Source organism: Purpureocillium lilacinum (assembly GCF_023168085.1).
Source record: "Purpureocillium lilacinum CBS 284.36 DNA, scaffold_3, whole genome shotgun sequence".
Lineage (NCBI taxonomy): Eukaryota > Fungi > Ascomycota > Sordariomycetes > Hypocreales > Ophiocordycipitaceae > Purpureocillium > Purpureocillium lilacinum.
The window spans coordinates 2,140,634-2,158,233 of record NW_027072113.1 but is presented as its reverse complement, the minus strand read 5'-3'; the positions used below and the strand labels follow the sequence as shown (position 1 = coordinate 2,158,233).

General features: G+C 58.4%; 5 protein-coding genes across 5 annotated transcripts; 1 reads left to right on the top strand and 4 right to left on the bottom strand.

The window, feature by feature from the left end:
• Positions 1 to 337: 337 nt before the first annotated feature.
• PLICBS_004232 (1-phosphatidylinositol-3-phosphate 5-kinase) lies at positions 338 to 7,868 on the bottom strand (the record flags this gene model as incomplete). The annotated part of the gene is made up of 3 exons (XM_018327045.2): positions 338 to 443; positions 500 to 1,104; positions 1,158 to 7,868. The coding sequence occupies 3 exons, from the start codon at positions 7,866 to 7,868 to the stop codon at positions 338 to 340; spliced, it is 7,422 nt and encodes a 2,473-aa protein (XP_018174507.2).
• Positions 7,869 to 9,005: 1,137 nt separating this feature from the next.
• On the top strand, positions 9,006 to 10,907 carry PLICBS_004231 (uncharacterized protein; the record flags this gene model as incomplete). Its single annotated transcript, XM_018327046.1, has 1 exon — positions 9,006 to 10,907. One exon carries the CDS (start codon positions 9,006 to 9,008, stop codon positions 10,905 to 10,907), a length of 1,902 nt encoding a protein of 633 aa, XP_018174508.1.
• Positions 10,908 to 11,349: 442 nt separating this feature from the next.
• Positions 11,350 to 11,950, bottom strand: PLICBS_004230 (uncharacterized protein; the record flags this gene model as incomplete). Its single annotated transcript, XM_018327047.1, has 3 exons — positions 11,350 to 11,578; positions 11,670 to 11,776; positions 11,855 to 11,950. The coding sequence occupies 3 exons, from the start codon at positions 11,948 to 11,950 to the stop codon at positions 11,350 to 11,352; spliced, it is 432 nt and encodes a 143-aa protein (XP_018174509.1).
• Positions 11,951 to 14,208: 2,258 nt separating this feature from the next.
• PLICBS_004229 (uncharacterized protein) lies at positions 14,209 to 16,041 on the bottom strand (the record flags this gene model as incomplete). Its single annotated transcript, XM_018327048.1, has 3 exons — positions 14,209 to 14,924; positions 15,066 to 15,664; positions 15,722 to 16,041. 3 exons carry the CDS (start codon positions 16,039 to 16,041, stop codon positions 14,209 to 14,211), a joined length of 1,635 nt encoding a protein of 544 aa, XP_018174510.1.
• A 707-nt stretch (positions 16,042 to 16,748) lies between these two features.
• Positions 16,749 to 17,500, bottom strand: PLICBS_004228 (uncharacterized protein; the record flags this gene model as incomplete). Its single annotated transcript, XM_065600473.1, has 2 exons — positions 16,749 to 17,042; positions 17,099 to 17,500. The coding sequence occupies 2 exons, from the start codon at positions 17,498 to 17,500 to the stop codon at positions 16,749 to 16,751; spliced, it is 696 nt and encodes a 231-aa protein (XP_065456545.1).
• Positions 17,501 to 17,600: the final 100 nt, after the last annotated feature.

Genomic DNA, 17,600 nt, shown 5'->3' with positions numbered 1-17,600 from the left:
CGCGCTTCTGCGACGTGCGGCCTCGCTTTTAGTGGGGTAGCGCCTCCCCGAGGTCCTGCTCCGCGCCGCCTCACCAGCCATCATGAGGTGTACCGTACAACGGGACAGCACGTGAATGATTGATCACACGAAGTCACCAAAGCTACCTAGTGGTGCGGCAAAGCTACGTGGGTTCTCGTCAAGGCCGTGTCTTTTCCATTTCTCCCTATCGTTTGCGCCGTCGCTATTGTGCCTACCAATGTCAAATCCAGCCGTCATAAAACGCATAAGCCTTCCGAACGCTGCGCCATGTGCATGCATTCGTCCACCTCCCCCTTTACCCATTTATACCTCCAGGTTACTGTGCCTGAGCCTCAGGCTCTTCAAATCGTGCTCGCCCGTAGTAGACGGGGTACTGCGGGTTGTTGAAAAGATGCCAACAGTTGGGCGACTGCAGGATGTATCTGCAAGTCAAGTCAGTAACCAAATCCATTTTACTCGTCGTTTGAGGGCAACATACCGCGCCATTGCCTCGCGGAATCGCGACTTATACTCCTTGGGACTCGTCACCGTCGGCCTGTTGCGGCCGCCTCCTGCGAAGCCGCGGTCCTTGATCCAGCTCTCCAGCTTCTTGTCCCAAGTGTATGTTCTAATGCAGTCAATGATGCCAACCACCAACTCCTTTCTCTCCTCGTCCACGGCAATCATGAGAGAGTAGTCCATCACGTTCTGCCGCGCGAGGAAGAGCGTGTCATTCCACACCGACGCTCTAAGAAGTTTCTTGGAATGCTCTCTCGCGAACAGCGGAGACTCGTAAATGTACTCGACCATATTCTCGTCCAGTAGCACCTCATTCTGCTCTCCTGTGGACTGGATCTTGCGGTTGCGCATAGACCCCTTGAGATCGAAGATTCGAGTTGGCGATCGATCGTAGAACAGGTTTTCCGTGATGAGAAGGTCGAGCTTTGTGTCAGTTCCGGTCACGGGGTTCTTGATGATGACCTGGAAGAAGCCCAGCATTTTTGCAATGACCGAAGGCAGATCGTGGAACAGTGCCTCGGCCATTATGCTAAAGTATCCCGGGGCAAACCGCAGGAACGCCGACGTTTCAACCGGCGAAAGAGACTGCAACCATTAGCTGCCGAGAAAGAAATTGCTGTTTACGCGACGTAACTCACCTTGAGCACCAGCCGGTCGTCGAGAGTCTTTAAAAAGACTGACTTAGTCTTGCCACCCCTAGAATCCCACTTCAAGCAACGGGACAGAGACTCGATGATTCGCTCCGCCACACCACACTTGCGCCGCAAAGCGTCGAACTGCTCGGCGTAGAAGATCTTGCATGTCATGACGGCTGGTCCCTCCTTGAACTGATACTTCAGGTGCGTTCCGGTGACACGCAGCAGACTCATCTCCAGCTCCGTCTCATCCACGGCCATGTCGGCGCTGTCCGACACTGGCAACGACTTCGGCTCGACATCGCCTGGCGGTTCGCTCTCCCTCTGCATCGTCTGCTGAGCCTCGAGCCTGATTGTGCCGAGCTTGTCTTGGTAGTCGTCGCTGTTGAGGGCCAGTGCAATGACAGAGCTCGGCTCATCTTCTCGCACAATGATATCCGAGTCGACAAAGATGTGATCAGTCGGGTTGACGGGGTATTCGAGGGGTGGCCAGCCACTGGCGGATCTCTCTGCCCAGAAGTTGGTAAGGTACTTCATCAAGCTAGTCTTCTGATGCTTGGGCAGTTCCAAGGGTATCTCGGTGCTAGGCTCAAGCGCATCGGCAATCTCCTTGATATCAGGAAGAAACTCTTCCGGCACAGAAGCTTCGGCATCGCTTGTCGCGCCCTCGTCATCCGATACAGCCTGGCTCGTGTTCACATTGCTGGCCTCGTCGGGCTCTTCGGTCGCCTGCTGACTCCCTGGTTTCGAGTCATTCTCCACCGACGGCGGTGGCTCGGTCTGTGCTTCCGATCTAGGGACGTTAGGAGCAACTATAGGCGCGTTGCCCGTCTGTTTCGGCTCCGGCTGCGCTTCTGGAATAGTTTCAGTTGACGCAGAAGGTTCTTCAAAGGCCTCATTCACATCGTCGTAGACTTGCACAATGGCCTTGGTCGACGTCCTTGGGAGTCTCGCTCGAGGCTGTCGGAGGCTGGCCGCGCGTTCCTTGCGATCACGAATGCGCTCCTTTTCAAACTCGCGGCTGAGCTGCTCAAAGTGCCTCGCCAACGTCGAAACCTTGGACTCTCTCTTCTTGTGCACAAGTCTCGGGATTCCAGACGTCGTCCCCTTAGAGCGGTTCTTCAGGGCAGTCAGGCCGAGTCGATCAGAGAGCTTCTTATCCACCTTGATAGACCCTTCCGGATGCTGCTCAGTATGAGACTCTGCGACAACGGGCTTGATGTCCTTGCCACTCAGGGGCTTTGCGATTGCAGATGTCCCCCGGGGAAGTGGCCGCGCCGGATGCGATATGGCTCGAACCAAGGGCGGTGATATGTTCGACCCAGACTTTCGAGGCGGCCCGCGGTCAGGCACCGGCCTCGGAAGCTCACTGGTCCCCACGCCTCCTTCTAGGCTCCCTGCCGCCTGGAGGGCCTGTTCGCGGCGCATCTGGTCAACCCTCTCTGACAAGGACTGGCCTGACACTGAAGAGTCCGTTGGGGTGCGAGCCGTGCCGGCTGAGGATGCAGACGACTGAGAATCGCCTTCAGCGAGTTGAGGAGGACTCGGCGATTTGGAAAAGGCCTCGCTGCCAGAGGGAAGAGGGGACAGAGGTGTCGGAGGTGGCGCCCTGATGGCCGTTGGGGAGCCGGCAAGATCGAGGGGCTCGACTCGCTCAATGACACCCTCGGCAGGGATGTGAACCTTCCCATCGTCGTCAATGGTGGCTTTGCCCTCTCCTATCGTCTCAGCCGGTTTGGCAGACTCGGCACTTGCCTCCATGTTGGTCTCGGTGTACTCGGTGGGCTGCGTGCTCTTGTCCTCCGGATCAGTGAACGTCTGGGATGGTCGCTCGTCGCTGTCCGTAGTCGACCCAGGCCCTTCCGTCGACGTCAGTGACTCTTTCGATTCGTTGTCTGTAAACATCTTCTTCAGTTGCATCATCGTCAACTGGCGCATGTCTTTGTCGCCAAGGAAGTCGGCCTCGAACTTTGCAAAGGCTTGGTCCCACTCGCCAGCCTTCTCCAGCATCTCGCGAATAAGGCTGTTGAACGGCACGACCTCGTAGTACTTTGAGTCGACGTATACCTGCTGCAGTTGACGGACCATGGCTGACTGTTCTTCCAAGGCCTTTTTCATCAGTTGATCGAGCTCGGCCTTGCATGATTCCGCCTTTTCAGGCAAGACGCTGTCGATCCGGATGCTCTTGAGCCTGGCCTTGACGGATCCCATGAATTTGTTCCAGCGCTCTTCCATCTTGGTGAAGATCTCATTCTTGAGCTTAAGGTCATTGACCACCTTCCACGTAATCCTGGCTCGAGGTACAACAATCTCAAGCAGATCGATCGGGTCCAAATGGATGCGGATGCGGGAGTCGCCCAGCCCAAAGTACCGGACGTGTTCTTGGTGGTGGTCGTGTGTGCAGTCAACCACGTCCTTCATCTTGAGACCGCGGCCCCAGTAAAGCAGCTCGAGATATTTGCCAAACGAGTACTTGAACGTTGTCTCCGACATGGCCGTCTCGTCAGAGTCCTTCTTGCAGAGCTTGCAATACGTCCACATCGTGATGCCATCGCCGAGATCCTTGCGCTTTGGGCTTCCGTTTGCCACGGTTTCGACGAATACGGTGATGCGATACTGGTCGTGCACATATGTCCGATGGTGCTCTCCCATTTTCTTATCGCAGCCGTTGGACTCGCAAACGTCCGTCTTGCCGTAGGCCAAATCTTCAATGTACTGGCCGAGGGTGCAGTCCGGATCCATCCCCGTGTACACGTGCTGCTCGTCATAGAAGTTGATGGCCAGCAAGTTGGGCTCGATGCAAGGTATTTTGGTTTCAGTGCAAATGACTGAGTACAGGACGACGATGTTCTGGTGTGAGTAAGGATCAAACAGGTCTAGATTGCCCTGGATGTACGTCTCCCATTGACGGGTCTGGGTCTGGTAGTTGAACAGGGCCTTGTCGTACTCGGCATCGTGCACTGCATGCAAGACTTCCATGATCTGTCGAGGTGCCTGTTGACCAATTTTCTCAACCATCTCGGGTTTGATGAGTTGAAACTTCTGCGGTCCAGATTTTTCCGAATCCTCTTCGACGGCATCTTGATCGCGCAGGCGTTTGAGATACAGAAGGCGTCTTTCCTGTTCACGTGCTCTCATCAAAAGGTATGGCTGCTTGAACTTGGTATAAGGCGATGCTGAGAGGATCTTCGTCTCGTACTTGGCGACCATGTCGCTGTAAAAGGTCGGCATGGGTACGTCGTCGGGTACTTGGCTGTCCTGCGAGGCGTGGCTGTGTTGCTCGTGCATGGGAATGAGCGTTGGCCTCTCAGGGGCAGTGTGGCCTGGTTGACTTGATTCGCCATCCTCGACACCACCCAGACTAGAGCTCTCAATTGTCACTTGCGACGGAGGCTCGCTCTCGCTGGACGGGTGGTTGATAACCATCGTCGGCCCGGCTTTGCTGCCATCCGTGGCACTGGCCGAGCTGAGGGATCTGAAACTGTCGTTGAGTGCTTGTACCGAGCTCGACATGGAGCTATCAGCGGCGTCGGGGGCTTCAACGGATTCATCCCGCAAGAGACTCGACTCCAGCTTCAGGTTGTAGACAACATAGACCATGAACTCCATGACAGTCTTCAACTTGCTCAGCAAGGTGCTGCTTGCGCCTCGCAAGGCGATGGTACAACCAAGCTCCGGCCGGCACCCAGACAGGAAGATGTATGACTTCTTCCGGCCAGGGTAGTCGTTGTTGACGAACGTTCTGACCTCAAAGGCTGAGCACTTGCCGACCCGCACTGGCAAAGCCAGCATATCCAAAGACTCAATGATCTCGGCCTCGGCACATCGGGCAACGGCCTCGATGACAGTGTCCTTAACGTTGTATGCCACGGAGATGTTGGCCTCTGACAGATACTGCAAGGCTATGCCGGAGACACCCTTTTGAGCCAGAAGCACGTGCGGTCTGAGATTTGTAATTCTCTGCACCACGACACGCAAAAACTCCTTTTCCTGCTCGATTACAGGCTGCAAGCTCATAAATTGCTGTTGGTGGCGCTGATATTCGATCGGAAAACTGACGAGCACGATTCTCGGGTTCATGATGCGGCGCGGCATGCTCTTGAGAGCAAGGTTCTTGGTGAAGACGACGCCCGACACGTAGGCCGTGTCCCCTGGCTTGCCGCCGGGAATCCGTTTTAGCTTGACGTAGTGCCTGATGTCCATGTCCTCTCCTTTGGAGATATCAGGTGTCACCTCGTCCGTCAGCTGCAACAGTATTGGGACGAGCGCCTTCTTCCACGCCGCAGGGTTAGGTATTTCCGCATCCGTTAGCAGCTGATGAAGCAGTTTGTCCACATGCTTCAGGCTGGACTGATTGAGCTCTTCTCTCGGTGCCTTTGGCCTCCTCCGCAGCGAGTCGCTCCTGGTTACCTGCGACTTCAACTGGCTCTGGTCGAGAGGGAAAAGCATCTCGGAGGAAGCCGACGGCCCCTTATACACCGCGGATTTTGGTCGAGGCGAGCCGAGGTGATGGACACTCCCGCTTACGTTGCTTAGATTCCGTCGTCTTGCTGACCTCCGGTGGCTCATGAGACTGAGGGGGCCGTTGTCATCGTATGGACCTCTGCTGACGTAGCTCATGCCGCTGATGCTCTTCTCTCCGTGCCGATGGCGATGCTTTCTGGCATTTACGTAGGGCGCGAAACCGCTCTTGTCGTTTTCGAAGCTTGACGGGTGCATTTCCGACGCGCCCATGGTCTGGAAAATGCTGTTTACTTGCTCATCCGCACTTGAGTCGTCCGACATGTAGTCGGCTAGCTCCGGGTCAATAATGTTGTCGTCGTGAAATGCAGGAAATTTTGGTCTTTTGGCGTTGTCATCAGCTATTCCCTTGCGAAAGGGTGCAGCTTCCTCTAGGGCAGGGGCCTTGAAGCGTCCAAGGAATCCATGCTTGGAGTGGTGTCTCTTGTGCCCCGCAGAGGATTGCGGCCGGCCTGCGGCTAATGACTTGAGGGAGCGAGACGAACCCGGTCGACTCAGCTGGGGCGCATCGATTTCCAAGATGGCAGAGGAGCGGTTTGCATCCTTGACACGACGCGTAGCCGGGATAGCCATCATGGGCGTCGATACCGGCCTCGAGTCCTCGGAGCCCTCTGATCCCAGTGTCGGGTCTTGACTCTTGGGCCGTAATTGACTCGTGCTACTGGAGCCTTTCGAGTGATTTGGGCCAAATATTTTAGGCATAAAGGAGCGCTCGTCTGCCGAGTCGTCGGATCCGCTGCCGTCGAACCGCCGGCTGATAACCTCGAGGCAGTTCTTGCACACTCTCAGGGATCCCTGCACGCCAAACTTCTCACCAGACACGACTGTCGTGCACTTGGAGTCGAAAATGCACCCACATGTGCGGCAGTGGTGCTTTCGCCGAAATGCTGTGAAGGGCGTCTGGCAGAGGAAACACTCTTTGACCGTGTCGTCCTTCATCCAAAACTCTTTGCTCAGCACCTGCCTCCGCATCTTGTCGAGCTGGGCATTCATCTGCTCGGATGCTCTCTCCTCACCCGCGACGGTTCCGGGAATGCGGAGGTTTCCGGACTGGCCCTTGTAGGCATGCGAGTCCTGGGTGAAGGAGTCGTGAAAAACAACGTTATGGGCGGACGTGATTATCGGGCTGGGTTCCGCGGTTCCGCGGTCGAGAGACGACTCTCTAGATCCTGGATACCTCGGCGACCTGGATCGACTGATTCTGTCAATGACGGCCGGCTTTCGCCGCACGCCATCCGGCGAGAGCAGCGAGGAGCTGTTGGATGGACTGCGGATGTGCCTCGTTTGAATGGTTGGCATGACGGGGGCGGCTGATTTGACAGGGCTCAAAGGCGAGTCGACACTGTCGTCAATACTAGAGGTGTCGTCCCGTCCGGCCCTCGGTGGAAGCTTGCCCTCCTTTGGGTCGTAGATGCTGGACGAGGAATCGGCCGGGGATATGCGCGCCTGCATTTCCACCTTGCTAAGGCTCCTCCGGCTGGATCCCGGCCCGCTGTCCTCGGTTCGAATAGTGCTGCGACTGGCATCTCTGTGCAAGGGGGCGGGAGCAGTGATCATGGGGTCGGCGGTGACGGCGCTGGTGGCCTTTGTCGGCAGGCTCTGGCGGCTGGAGCCGAATGACTTCTGGCCTGACATGAGACTGATGCTCGTCGCCTTGGACGACTGTGGCGCCTGCGCCGAGGTGAAGACGGCCGATGACACATCCGTCGTCGGGTTGGGTTGCGATGAAAGGGAGGTAATGGTCGCGGCGGTGTCACCGCGGTGCAGCGAAGATATGGACGGGCGCGAGGAATGACCGTCGACAGTCGATGTGCGCTTTGGAGCGGACTCGGCCGCCGATTCAGCGGTCTCTTTCGGGGCCGCCTTGGTCGGACTACCACCTCCGACGGCCTCCCGAAAGCGGCTATACAACCCGCTGAGGCCATGTTGGACAAGCTCACCGGCCGTGCCACGACTCTCCGAGGTAGGGATGCCTTCCGGGGGAGGAGCAAAGTCGTTGAAGGTCGTGAGGGAGTCGCAGCGGCTCGCCGACGTGTGTATCTGGTCGAGAGCCTGGGCAAGCTGCTCCTTGTCGATGGTGGAGCTGCCAGAAATGGAGGCGAAGGAACCGCGTCGGTTCCGAAAGCTGGTGGGCGAGCCGAGCGGATGGGAGGGAGGGTCATCCGGAGGCTTCGAGGTCGTACTGCTCGCCATTTTTGGGGCGGCGGTGCTGGGGCAAAGGATGCCCTCGGTCTTGTCGAGACGGCGGGAGGCGGTCGCGAAGAGTGCCCATGGGATGCGGCGGCGGCGGCGGCGCACGGCGTGTGTGTTTGCTACAGCGGGAGCTCAAAAGCGGGACACCAGGCACGACGCGGTCATGCTGCAGGACCAGAGACTCACGCCAAGCACCTTTCTGCAAGAGCGCAAGGACCGCCGGGTAGCGACAGAGCGGGAGGGAGGGGAACGCGGTCGGTCGGCGGGGGCGGCGGGCGGGAAGGTCGAGGAAAGCTCGGGGTAGCGAGGGCCAGAGACAGGCGGCCGGGCGTCGCAGCGGTGACGGTCGCACAGGATGGCGGCAAGCGATGACGATGAGACTCGACGTCGGTCGGGGAACACGAGCACTTCGTGGCGGCGACGCACGCGAGCAGGTAGCGCTGCGGTGTGTTGTGCGTCGGCGATGCAGCCAACGAAGCGTGTCGAGGATCACGCCGAGCAGGATGGATGTCAGGCATGCGCTGTCAAACGGCACCTGGAACAGGACGCGACGGCATGTCGTCAAGGGTCTGGGAGCGAGCGGGAGCTCGGGCGGGCAGTGGAGTCCAGCCAGCCCACTGGAAGGGGGGGGGGTAGCTCCAGAGCTGCCTGGAACTGGAAGTGGATGGTTGGATGTCCCGGTACTCCCGCCGCCTCTTCGGGTGGCGCAGACGCGGGCGCGCTGCAGGTGGCCCGCATGTCCAGATACTTTTTCCCTCTTGTTGATGTGCCTCTGCCCAGGCAGCCGGGCACAGGACGCACGGCACGCTGCGGGCGCGCCAGGCGGCACCTGAGTGATGGACTGCCCGCAATGGAGTGCCCTGCCTGATGAGGTGCCCCCGCAGCGGCTCAACTCCACGCCCACGCCCACTGAACGCGTTACGGAACCCGTCGTGCGACCAAAGGCTCAAGCCGCTCACTGCCCGTCCTGCTTGCACCTGCAGCGCTTGCCTGCACGAGCGACACACCCGCGACCACGAGCCATCACGGGTCCCCGCACCGCATGCAGTCCCCAGCGGCCGATGCAGATGCGACGGCCTGAGCCGATCGTCTCTCGGTGATGCCCTGGCCGCGCCCGTCGGCTGGCCAGCACTCGTCATGTCCTCCGTTGAGCGTATCGACAGGCTTCTGCGGCGCAGCAATGCCCTCGTCATACCCAAAGATCAGCAGCGACTGCTCGAGACAGAAGGGTCATGGACGCCGAAGCTGAGGAACGCTCCTGATGACCTCATCAACGTCCCTGACCATGTCATCAAGACCGTTGAGCAGGCCTACATCCGGGCCAGGCAGATGGGCCGCCATGATGAGCCTAACTCCAATGGAAACAAACGCCCATCAAGTGCGGATCTTCCGCCTCCCAAGCGGAACCCTACTCCAGAACCTCCAGCGCCGACAAACGGGGACCAGGGTTCATCACCCGTCGCGTCTCCCAAGAGCCAAATATGCGACAAGAGCCCGTCGCCCTGTCGTGATAGCGCGAGACACAGCCCGGCCGGCGCCCAACCTCCAACTCGTCGTGAGAGCCCCAGGCAGGCACCACGGATGCCTCCTCCTGCGGTCCCGGTACCGCGACCAGACATCTATGACATTCCTCCAGATTCCAGCGATAACGAGGATGATCTCGATGTCAACGTACCGCAAGCTGGGGAGCAGCAAGACGCCCGAGTCAACATGGCCGCAACTCATCGCCTCCTGCAAGCCACGCCATACCAAGATGCCACAGCAGACGTGATTGATACGCCGCCGTGCGCACAGCCCAGCCACTCAATCGTCCCAGAAACGCTTCTGAAAGAGCCCGGGCCTCAGCCTGAGACTGTGCGCCATGAAGACCGACAACATCGGCACAAGATGTACACACTCAACTCGAGCCCGATCAAACCTCTGGCTACAGCGGCGACATCGAGGCGGATGGCCACCACCAAGGCCTTTTTGGGAACAGTCGACGTCAGCAGCTCGTACTCCACGTCTTCCGGATCCGTGGTTCCGGCCACGCTCGCTAGCTCAACCCTGAATTCGGTACTAGCATCAGTCGAGTCGGGCGATGCCATCATGGGGACGAATGAACTAGAGGAGGCGGACGACTCGGACTCGGACGCGGCTCTGCCTGAACACGCACCAGAACTGCCTGGTGCCGCCGCATCGTCCCAGCCAGAGGTGTCACCACCGGCACTCCAGAATATCAACCCGTTCGGCAAATTTTCATCGACATATCCAGACTATGTAACACAATACCGAGGTAGCCTGTGGAGCTTCATCAGGGCTCTCATATGTCTCGAGTACCTCAAGAGTGAGAGGCTAATCAAGGAAAGCGGGTACGACGAGTTTATTCGAGCGTTCTCACACGGCTACTTGGAGTATGTGGCACGAGCAGGTCCCGGCCAGGAGCCTCTGCCCGCGATCGAATGGTTCAACATGCTGCCTGGGAGGCAGCTTTACAGCGCCATGGTCGTCAACGCCGGCAACCTGGATGCCATCATCAAGTCGTTTCCGCACGAGGTGTCGCGGGCACGAAGAATCATTCGAGGAGCTTCGGAGGAGGCTCCTCCGGCACGGAACTTGAAGAATACTAGAGAGCCTCGAACGTTAAGTTCTAAGGCATCAGAGCCACGCCCAGAACCAAGTCTGATACCCAGCAGCGAGGCCATGGACGTGGATTTGCCGGATCCTGTTCTTGGCCGGCGACCCCGACAACTTGAGGAACCGCCGGCTCCCGACTCATCTGAGCCGCCACTCCGGGTTGCTAGCCGGTCACAAGCAGCGGGGTCCGAACCAGCCGCGGAGCCGGCAACGCCGGGCACAGCACCGTCGAGCCGGGAACGGGCCCCGCGGTCATCTGGCTACTTTGCGAGGCTCAATGCCAAAGTATCAAAGAGTCGACAGCGAGCGTCCGAGGAACGCAAGGCGCGTGTTCAAAAGCATCTACGCAAGGAGGGGTCGAGCCGCCGCAGCTCCATCAGCAGCAGCGGTCGGACCAAATCACTGGACAAAAGCAAGAGCTGATTGGTCATGAGGGGAATCAGTCGTCATTGAGTGTTGGAGATCTTTCTAATACCGTATCCCCTAATGTTGGAGCGCAAGCCCGGGGGTGGAGAGTCGTTGCTGGAGCGAAAGACTGGTGGTGCATTGCCGTGCCTGGGCCTCATTCTAGTTATACTCGGGCTAGCATACCCCGGGATGTACCATATCCAATACAAGTACCTGAACCTCCTTGAGGAGTAATAACCATCTAAGCCAGCTCCGTTGCGTGTTCTGCGTGCGGCCGCCTGCCCGTTCTTCCTTTTATCGGGCGGCGCTGCCTTTTTGTTTTGCGTTCCTTGAAGTCCTTTTTGTGTTGTCCTGACCCTTTAAGCATAACGCGCGGTGCGTGCGTAATCGAAAGAGAAAACGTTGAGCCATCCATTCCATCATTCGTTCATTGAGCATTTTGGTACCGAAGGGCGCTTCACGGCTCGCCGGCGGCCGGGGCAGTTTCTCCATCCTTGGCTGCCTTGGCGGCGGCGGCGTCAGCCTCCTTCTTCTTCTGGCGGGCCTCCTCGTCGGGCGTCAGGGTGCGCAGCTGGAGGGCGTGGATGCCGTTCTCCTGGGCCATCTCGTCGCGCAGCAGGGCGTAGACCATGCGGTGGCGGGCGGGCTGCATCTTGGACTGGAAGGCGGTGGACGTGATGACTAGTCTATGGGCGCGTGTGCGTCAGCGACACGGGACCAAAAAGCCAATTCCGGTGCTTCATGTACGTAGGGAAGGTGAGGCAGTGGTTGAGTTACCTAAAGTGAGTCTCCTTGGAGGTGACGCCCTGCATGGCCTTGTGGTGTGAGTGCAGGTGCGAGTCATTGTAAATCTCGAGCGTCTGCGGGTTGAGCGCCGCCATGATCTGCTCACATTGGTGTATTAGCGGACGAAGGGGTCCCGGTTCCCACTCGCACCACCTCGACGCGCGGGCTCAGCTCACCTTGGCGCGAATGGCATCCTCCATGGGCGTGCTGGAGCTCATGGTCGAGAGCTGGCGTCCCACGCTCGAGAAGCCGAGGGCGTAGCGGCGGAACATGGAGGGTGGTCGGTCGGCTGGCTGTCTCTCTCACTCCCTCACTCTCACTCACTCACGCTTTGCTGGCTCACACGTGTCGTTGGTCCGGGCGGCTGGCGGCGGCGGCGGCGGCGGCGGTCAAGAGCTGGGGGCAGAGGACGAGCGAGCAGCAGGCCGCAAGCGACAGAGACGACACAACGGACTGATGGATGAGGGATTCGAGAAAGAAATAAAAAGAAGGGCCGGAGGAAGACCAGGCCGGAGAGAAGCACGCGGAGGGGCAGAGGAGAGATGGATGGAGGAGGAGGGGAAGAAGGCGGCCAAAAAGCAAAGCAAGAGGTGCGGTGCGGTGCGGTGCAGTGCAGTGCGATGGTGGTGGCCGCGAAGTCGGTGTCATGAATCAGAACCGACTGACCAAGGCCGGCCGGCTTTTGCAAGGACGAATATTTTTCGTCTGCTGTGGTTGGCTGGCTTCGGTGAAGTCGGTGTAGAAGCAGCGCCAGAGCTCAGGCAGCTCGACGAGAGCCGCAGCTGCAGCGTGCCGTGAACCACCCACTGAGGTGGTCGCCCCTGGGGCGGGGAAGCAGCGCCGCTGCAGGCCGAATGGATGGGACCTTGGGGGCGCCCAGGTGCCCTGTCAGCGGCGTCCAATGGGCGGCCGGAGTGGGCAATCCAGCGGTGACCGGGGGGACGGCGCCAGTGAGTGCTTGGGGAGGGGTGGATGGCCAGTAGGCACCCTGGAACGAATGTTTGCCAGGGGCCATGCTGGCTGGCTGAGGGTGGACTGTCTCTTTGGGCGACCGCCCCCAGCCAGGCACAGTGGAAAGAGGCACCTCCACCGCATCCCATCCCATGGATCGATTCATGGATGCACCCGACTCGGCTGCCGGCGTCAGGCACTGGGCGGCGCGCACGCGTTCCGGAACCGCCCCGAGGGTGCCGTGCAGAAGCAAAAATGCAGCTGACCCTGCCGTGACACCTTTGACACCGCCTGCCTGCCTGCGTCCATTGGATCGGCCCGCATCCCATTCAGGTTCGAGCAGCTCGCTTCACGCACGACCCAGGATGCCAGGGCCACGGTAGGCCAGGCACATAGCCGGTACCGGTGCTTCGGGGACCGTTCGATTCCCCTTATGGCCTTGCAGATGGGGGCCGGGGCCTTTCGTTTGGCGTCACGGTACAGTAGTAGGAAGATGAGCGACCCGTACCTGATCTGGTCATTGATGTCTGCACCGGCCTCGTCGACGGGCGGGGGTGATGCAGTAGCGGAGAAGACAGCCCGTCGGCGAGTGTGGGTTAGAGGGGAGTCCGGGGGACCGGCCGACGAGGGCGCGGAGAGCACGCTACTCTCCATCAGCCAGGGAGGGCCGGGCTGGCGAGGGCTCCGGCGGCGCGGCATCGCGGCGACGGCGGCCGGAGCGGCATGTCGTCGTGGAGGAGGTGGTGGTGATTACTCTCGGGGTGCCGCTGCTATTCTCAGCATACGGTCGCATCACGTCGGTACCTTGAGGCGAAGAGCTGCCCGAGTCGACGAGATACTACCCTACTGGGAGGCGCAACTCGAACGGCCAGACTGTCCAGTCGGATGTGGAGTGGCGGCGGCGATGGTGATGTTGGTGATGTTGGTGATGTTGGTGATGTTGGTGATGTTGGTGGTCTCGTTGCTCTCGTTGCTCTCGTTGCTGCTGTCTGATGTACTTACGGTGCTCCCGCTCTGGCCCAGGCCTGCGCACCGTCTCCGTGTGTCGTGGGCCGTGCTACATCTGTGCGACTAGTGCTGCTCATAAACATACAGCATCATGCCTTCGTCCGTCTTGCTACCAGACGACTTCAAAGCAAGTAGGTGTCCCCCTGTTAGCTTGAGTCCTCCATGAACATGGCAGGCGTGTGGGACAAACATACTCGAACGTAGGTGTGCGATTGGACACACTCCTACACAAATGGGTCGTCTGCTCGATACCGTAGCTTTTTGAGGAAAGGATGTGCCCGGCCTGTTATGACAAAGAAGGGTCAGGAAGACTGCAGGGAACCAGGCGACTCTAGCATTCTACCGCCTGGTGGCTGCAACAACGGATGTGAGGAGAGGCCAACAGCTCTTACTGTGATCTCTGCTGGTATCGAGGTTGGGGCATCAGGTACAACAAAAGTATTTACTAGGTAGGTATGTAGTAATGTACTCGAACCAGGAGCAGATGTGCTGCCCGTCTCTCGCAGCTGGACCACTTCTCAAGCCCTGCCAAGATCCTCAGAACCCCTATCCATCTCCGCCGTCGGCGGGCTTATGCCTCCGTAGACTCCTTCTCCCATGTGATTTGCTCCGAGGACTTGAGGTGAAGGATTTGTTCACTGAGAAAAAGCCGGAGCCCCCATTTAGATTGCCGTTCCTCCGACGGTAGGGCAATGGTGAAAACATTGACGTCCGGCTCCCGTCCCTCGGGGTCTCGTTCACGCGCCAGCTTGCGCCAGCACTCAAAGACCTTGTCTTTTGCCGTGAACCGCGACTGCCACGTGGTCATCCACGTTATCAACGGCGGCTTCGACTTGTCCTCTCTCATGTCGAACTCGAAGAGTGCGGCCGAGTCATCGCCGCAGTTCCATATCTCCAGGAGTTCGAGCCGGGGCATCAGCCTAGCGGCGACACACGCGGCGCGCAGGAGTTCGCGCTGAGGCTTACGCACCGAAGAGTCGCCCGGCTGGAGCTTGGAGCACGTCAGCGTCAACGCAGTGAGATCGGCCCATGGTGCCCGGGCCCGGGAAATGGGCGACGCCGCGTCCCATCTGTCCCGGAAGTATTCTTGGAAGAAACCCGCGGCGTCTGTGTTCCAGCTGATGGACAATTTTTCAAGACCGCGCGAGTGTCGCGCCAGTTGGAAACCCAGGGCAGACCTTCCCGACGAGGTATCAGACGGATGCAGAGCTGTGCTGGACTCTTCGACCAGGTAGAGTTCCTTGAGTGATTTGGGCAGCCCGTGTACATGGAGCAGCCGTTGAAACTCTATAAAGTCGACGTTAGCAACAAATACATGGCCTTGATATCAAAAAGTGATGCTGCGACTTGGCATAGTAGGGGCAGTCTTTTCGGCTGGCTGTCGTGACCTTGACATCCAGCATGATCGTGTCATGGTAGCATGCATACCTTGTCTGTACTCCGTCTGCTGGTCTGCGTAAAGTTCCATCCACTTCTCGAGACGGAGTTCGGTAATTTCTGCAAAGCTCTCGTGGAGAAGCCTGAACAAGACCCTGGGCGAGAACCCCCTGAACGTCGACCGCCGTACGGTAAAGCGCCTTACAAGAGGCACCACAGGCAATGTCCTTTTCCTAGACGAGCCTGGTCCGCACTGATGTGGAACGTTGGAAAAGTTGAAGTCTAGAGGCGTCGTCCCCAAGAGCCTGTCTCTGCCGCTTGGATTGCCGGAAGTACTCCCGGAAGGGTTTGGAATCGCATGGGACCCGTTTGTCCATCCGTGCGGCGGGTCGTGGAGAGTTGACAATTCGTCGTGGAGACGCACTATCTCGGCGTCATCCCGGATCAGGTTGTGCCAGTTTGTATAGGGACAGTGGTCTGCCAGACAGAGGGGTCGGAAGACATGCTCGTTGTCGCTCGGCGAGTGGACGCTCATTTCCAGCTCCAGGCCATACGGTATGCCCCGACTCGTTTGCGGCTCCTGTTCGCTATCCCAAGTCGAGAGGATCTTCAGCAGATTCCAAACCGCGTTTGTGAAAGTAATGCAGTTCCTTATTCAAGGTCAGTGAAAGGAATGTTTAAGGGATCCGGCGCGAGAGGAAACTCACTTCCGAATGGTCTTTGCGTCCTCGGCTTTCTGGCAGACCTTGCAATTGTACTTGTTGAGTCGGACCCGAAGCCAGAGGTGCCTGATGTACTCGAGCCTGTACTTCTTCGTCCCTCCAACAATGCTGCGGAACTTAGGAAGACACGACTGCGACAGGCAAAGCTTCTTAAACACCTCAGGTTCAAACTCGTCTTGCCATGACCGACACACGCTCGCACACTTGGCAAGTACGTGGTGTTCCGGGCGTCGTTCGCGGTCGTAGATGAGCTCTTCGAATATCTGAAGCTGGAGCTCCCGTGGGAGCTGGGACCAGAAAGGCATGGTGAAAGCTGGACTGCAAGTTCGGAGACTGGGGGGTGCCATTGATTCGGAGAAAAGACCGTCCCTTTATACAGGTTTGTTTTCTGCCTTTTCGGCTCGCGGCCCGGTGGCCTGGTCCGCCAGTGTGTTCAGGGCTTACCTACCATGGCCGGGGACGGTTTTCTTAGAGTTCGACTGTCAGAAACGTATGTCGCGTCTATACTTCACACCATGCGCGCCACTCTTCCGGTTCATGGCCAGGGGCCATGGAGTTAGCGAGTTGAGTTTATGGGCGAACTCTTGCGCGTTTGCAGAGCGCTGGCTAGTGTAAAGTCCACGGAGAGGCGCGCCGATACGCCGTCCACGTGTTACCACAGCTGCCAGGCGGGGTTGAACTGCCTGGGCACCCAAGTCGGAGGCATACAGTGACTTAGAACTAGGGATGACTTGCACAGATCATAATCGGCTGACTACAAGAGCAGGGCCCGAGCATAGCTGACTCGCCCAATGGCTGCTGGCCCATGTCTTGTCCAGCGTCTGTCCTTCGGCCCTGTCAGGGCTGCATGATCCGTCGTCAATATGGACTGAGGTCGGCGACGCTGGGTCCTGGAGCAAACGCAGTGTCCTCGGCTTGAGTCATGGGCGCGGTCTGCGTAGACATCGTTGATGGCCATGTGGACCAGGACACCATCGTGTCTTTCCGACTGTCCACGTAGAGTTCTTGAAACCTATTGCGCTACGTTCTTCAGCATTATGTCTACTAACTCGTCCGTGTCATCCGCCTCCCCTTCTAGCGCCACCGACGGCCCAGGCCGTCGAAAGGAAAGGCCTTCGAACTCAACGGGATAGAATCCTGCATATTCCCAGTCGATGATGGCGTTGACCTTCAACGTGCTCGGATCGACGATGACATTATGGGTAGAAAAGTCATTAGGGCAAAACACAAGATCCTCTGACGATTTCGGCCTCATCTTCCAGTTCGGGCGCGGTAGTTTGACCATGACACGATACGGTGGAATAACCTGCATCTGAGGTTAGATCGCCGAGGAGCACCCGCGTCAGGAATATCTAGACTTACGATGCCCGAAGGGCCGCCCCACGAGTCGGATTTCAAGGTCCTCAACGTCTGCAAGTATCCCTCTAGCTCTCTCTCGACTATTTGCCTCTCATTGGCATTGAGCTCGTTCATAGTCACCCCATCGACGTATTCCAGAACGAGGTATGCGGCTTCATCGTCCTGAAAACAAGCATGAAGCTTGGGGACTGGGATGCTTGTCTTTTCGGCGATGAACTGCATTGCGGCAGCTTCATTCAAGATTCGCTCCGCTCCGAAGCGGGGTACCACGAGTGTACCAGTGAAAGGGTTGATCTGCCATTCTGCCGGGCGGAGGCTGCGCTTGATCCAGGTGTGGCCGACCTTGAAGTATTTGCGCTCAGTAGTTAGTCCGACGCAGTCTGCTTCACGTTTGGCGTTGAGCATTTGGTTTGTGACTGGTGCCATCGCGAAGAACCACAGCCACGTTTGATGAGTCCTGTCAGTTCGGGGACGAGGCCGGGGTTGGGGCCTAGCAAGTCTTATT